This window comes from Plectropomus leopardus, unplaced genomic scaffold (assembly GCF_008729295.1).
Source record: "Plectropomus leopardus isolate mb unplaced genomic scaffold, YSFRI_Pleo_2.0 unplaced_scaffold27094, whole genome shotgun sequence".
Lineage (NCBI taxonomy): Eukaryota > Metazoa > Chordata > Actinopteri > Perciformes > Serranidae > Plectropomus > Plectropomus leopardus.
Genome location: NW_024629484.1, coordinates 1 through 2,536, shown reverse-complemented (window position 1 = coordinate 2,536; position 2,536 = coordinate 1). Strand labels below are relative to the sequence as shown.

Here is a 2,536-nt window from a genome sequence, read left to right as displayed (position 1 = left end):
GGTTTCAAAGGGATAAATGACTGTATTGACAAATTCACCAGCTGCTCCAGATCGAGTCAAAGTCAGACTGAGCCGACGTAAAGACGTCAGTCCTCGTTTCAGATCTTTAGCTCGGTGAACGCTCAGGTCAGCAGCTCTGCTCTGCTCTCTGCAGGAAAACTGTCTCAACTCGGAGGTGGTGGAGCAGATCTACAAGAGGAACCCCATCCTTCGCTACAGTCATCACCCGCTGCACTCGCCGCTGCTGCCGCTGCCCTACGGAGACATCCACCTCACCAGTGAGTCGCACAGAAACTGAAACATCATCAAATATAAATTCCATTTTTATTTTTCATTTTAAACTAAGCATGTTATTTAATAATTAATTTTCACACTTTGCTGTCTGTGATAATTTATGCATGAATTACAGATTCAGGAATCCAGTTCTTACATCGCTTTAAAAATCAAGTTTTAATGGATGTTATTAGTTAATCTGTTTTTCTTTTTTTATGCTTTTTAATGTAAATATTCTGAAACAGGTTCAGGTTTTACCCGCCTGACTGAGATGACTTCAGAATGACAGAACATGGATATGAACACACCTGCTCCTCAGCTTTTGTTAAAAATAAATTCAGAAATGTCAATATTTGTGTTGCATTGCACTGTGTCGTACCGCGTTATTATTTAATGAGAGGAACTGAGTTTTGAGAGTAAAAAAGCTGTTTGTTCTTTTTAACTTAATGTGTTGTTTTTCATTCTTAATTTAGCAGAAGAATAAACAGCTGTTTTTTTAATGTTTCACAAGGTACATAAAATCGTAATAACTTTCCTTAATCAATTATTGGTAAAATTAACAATCGATTAATCAACTAATTATCTGAAAAAAACATAAAACCTTTGCCTATTTCAAACAATAGCAAATTTTTTTTTTCATAATCAAAGCTCGCAGCAACATATTGCGAATATTTTCTATTTTTTATGAAGATGTGTAAATGCAGCACCAAAAAATTATGTTGATCCAGGTTTTCAAAGGGTTAACCCAGAGAAGCCAGCAGAACCTCCTTTGCTATAAATCACAGAACAATGTTGAGTTAACCACAAACAGCGATGTGCAACAAGAAGCTTCGTGACCATCAAACACTCGACTAACCTCCTCCCTCTCCTCCTCAGCGCTGAGAAACAGGAGCTACACGACGCTGCAGGAGGAGGCCCTCAAAGTCTTCAGCTCTCTGCAGCACCTGGAGGGCGTGGCCGACCCGGTGCCCATCATCCAGGGCATCCTGCAGACCGGCCAGGAGCTCAAACCGCTGCGGGACGAGCTCTACTGCCAGCTGATCAAGCAGACGACGCGGCCGCCGCAGCCAGGAAGCCCCGGGAACCTCTGCAGCTGGAAGATCCTGGCCTGCATGTGCTGCACCTTCATCCCGACCAGGAGCATCCTCCGATACCTCAAGTTCCACCTGAAGAGGTATAAACAGGTCTACAGGTGGAGGGAGACGGGAGGAGTGTTTTAGGGGACGCAATGGACTTTTCTTTAAAGATAAACCCTTTGAAACCGGAGCAGTTTCCGATTTTTATTTGTTTCTTTAAAGAAATTCAACCAATTTCTTCAAGTTTCAAAAGTTTAAATGCTTGTGAACGGCGTCTGAATACTGTACAGGAAAACTGATGCTGATCCCAGTTTAAAGGGTAAATGTTCAGAGTTTATATATTTGTCTTATTGTTGGTGGAATCTCTCACCATGACCAAATCAAATCCAAAGAAAATTTAAAAAACAGAAACTGGAAATGACCTGAAAAAATGCGATAAAAATAAGAGATTGATAAAAAACAATAAATACATTGTTTTTTATAACTAAATTTAATAAACAACTGATTTAATTATAAATATAATATCTGGACATTTCTTTCATTTCTTAAAAATAATTTTCTGAAAATTCTCTCTATCTCTATTTCTTCAAGTTAATTTTCGGGTAATTTGCTCGCGACCTTTTAATTATTTCTTGCAATGTGCAGGACATTTTTTGCGAATTTGCTTTTAACAGAAATAAAACTAATTTCTTCAGGTTTCAAAGGTTTGAATGCTTGTGAACGCTGTCTGAACACCACAAAAGAAAACTGTCCATCCACATTTTAAAGGGTTCATGTTCAGATTTTATATTTGTATCATAATGTTTGTAAAATCTTTCACCTTGACCGATCCAAATCGCTCTCTCCGCAGGACTCGAGAGCTCCTCCCCGGTTCGGAGATGGATCGTTACGCCGCCTTCGCCCTGGAGTCTCTGAGGAAGACTCGAGCCAGAGAGAACGTCCCGTCGCAGGAGGAGATCCGCTCCATCGTGGCCCGGCAGGACATGAGCACCACCGTTCACTGCCACGGAGGAGGATCCTGCAAGATCACCATCAACTCGCACACAACAGCCGGAGAGGTCAGTGACAGCTTTCATCAGATCTCACCTCAACTGCACGTCTCAGAAAATCAAACCGCAGATTATTAGACAGCGCCCCTAAAAACCGTGTTTGCATGTTGTTCTGTGTGTGTGTGTGTGTGTGTGTGT

General features: G+C 41.0%; 1 protein-coding gene across 1 annotated transcript; it reads left to right on the top strand.

The window, feature by feature from the left end:
- Window positions 1-154: 154 nt before the first annotated feature.
- LOC121937678 (unconventional myosin-X-like) lies at window positions 155-2,407 on the top strand (the record flags this gene model as incomplete). Its single annotated transcript, XM_042481004.1, has 3 exons — window positions 155-278; window positions 1,150-1,447; window positions 2,200-2,407. Coding segments are annotated over 3 exons (630 nt in total), but the record flags the coding sequence as incomplete, so codon positions are not given.
- Between the last annotated feature and the right edge of the window lie 129 nt (window positions 2,408-2,536).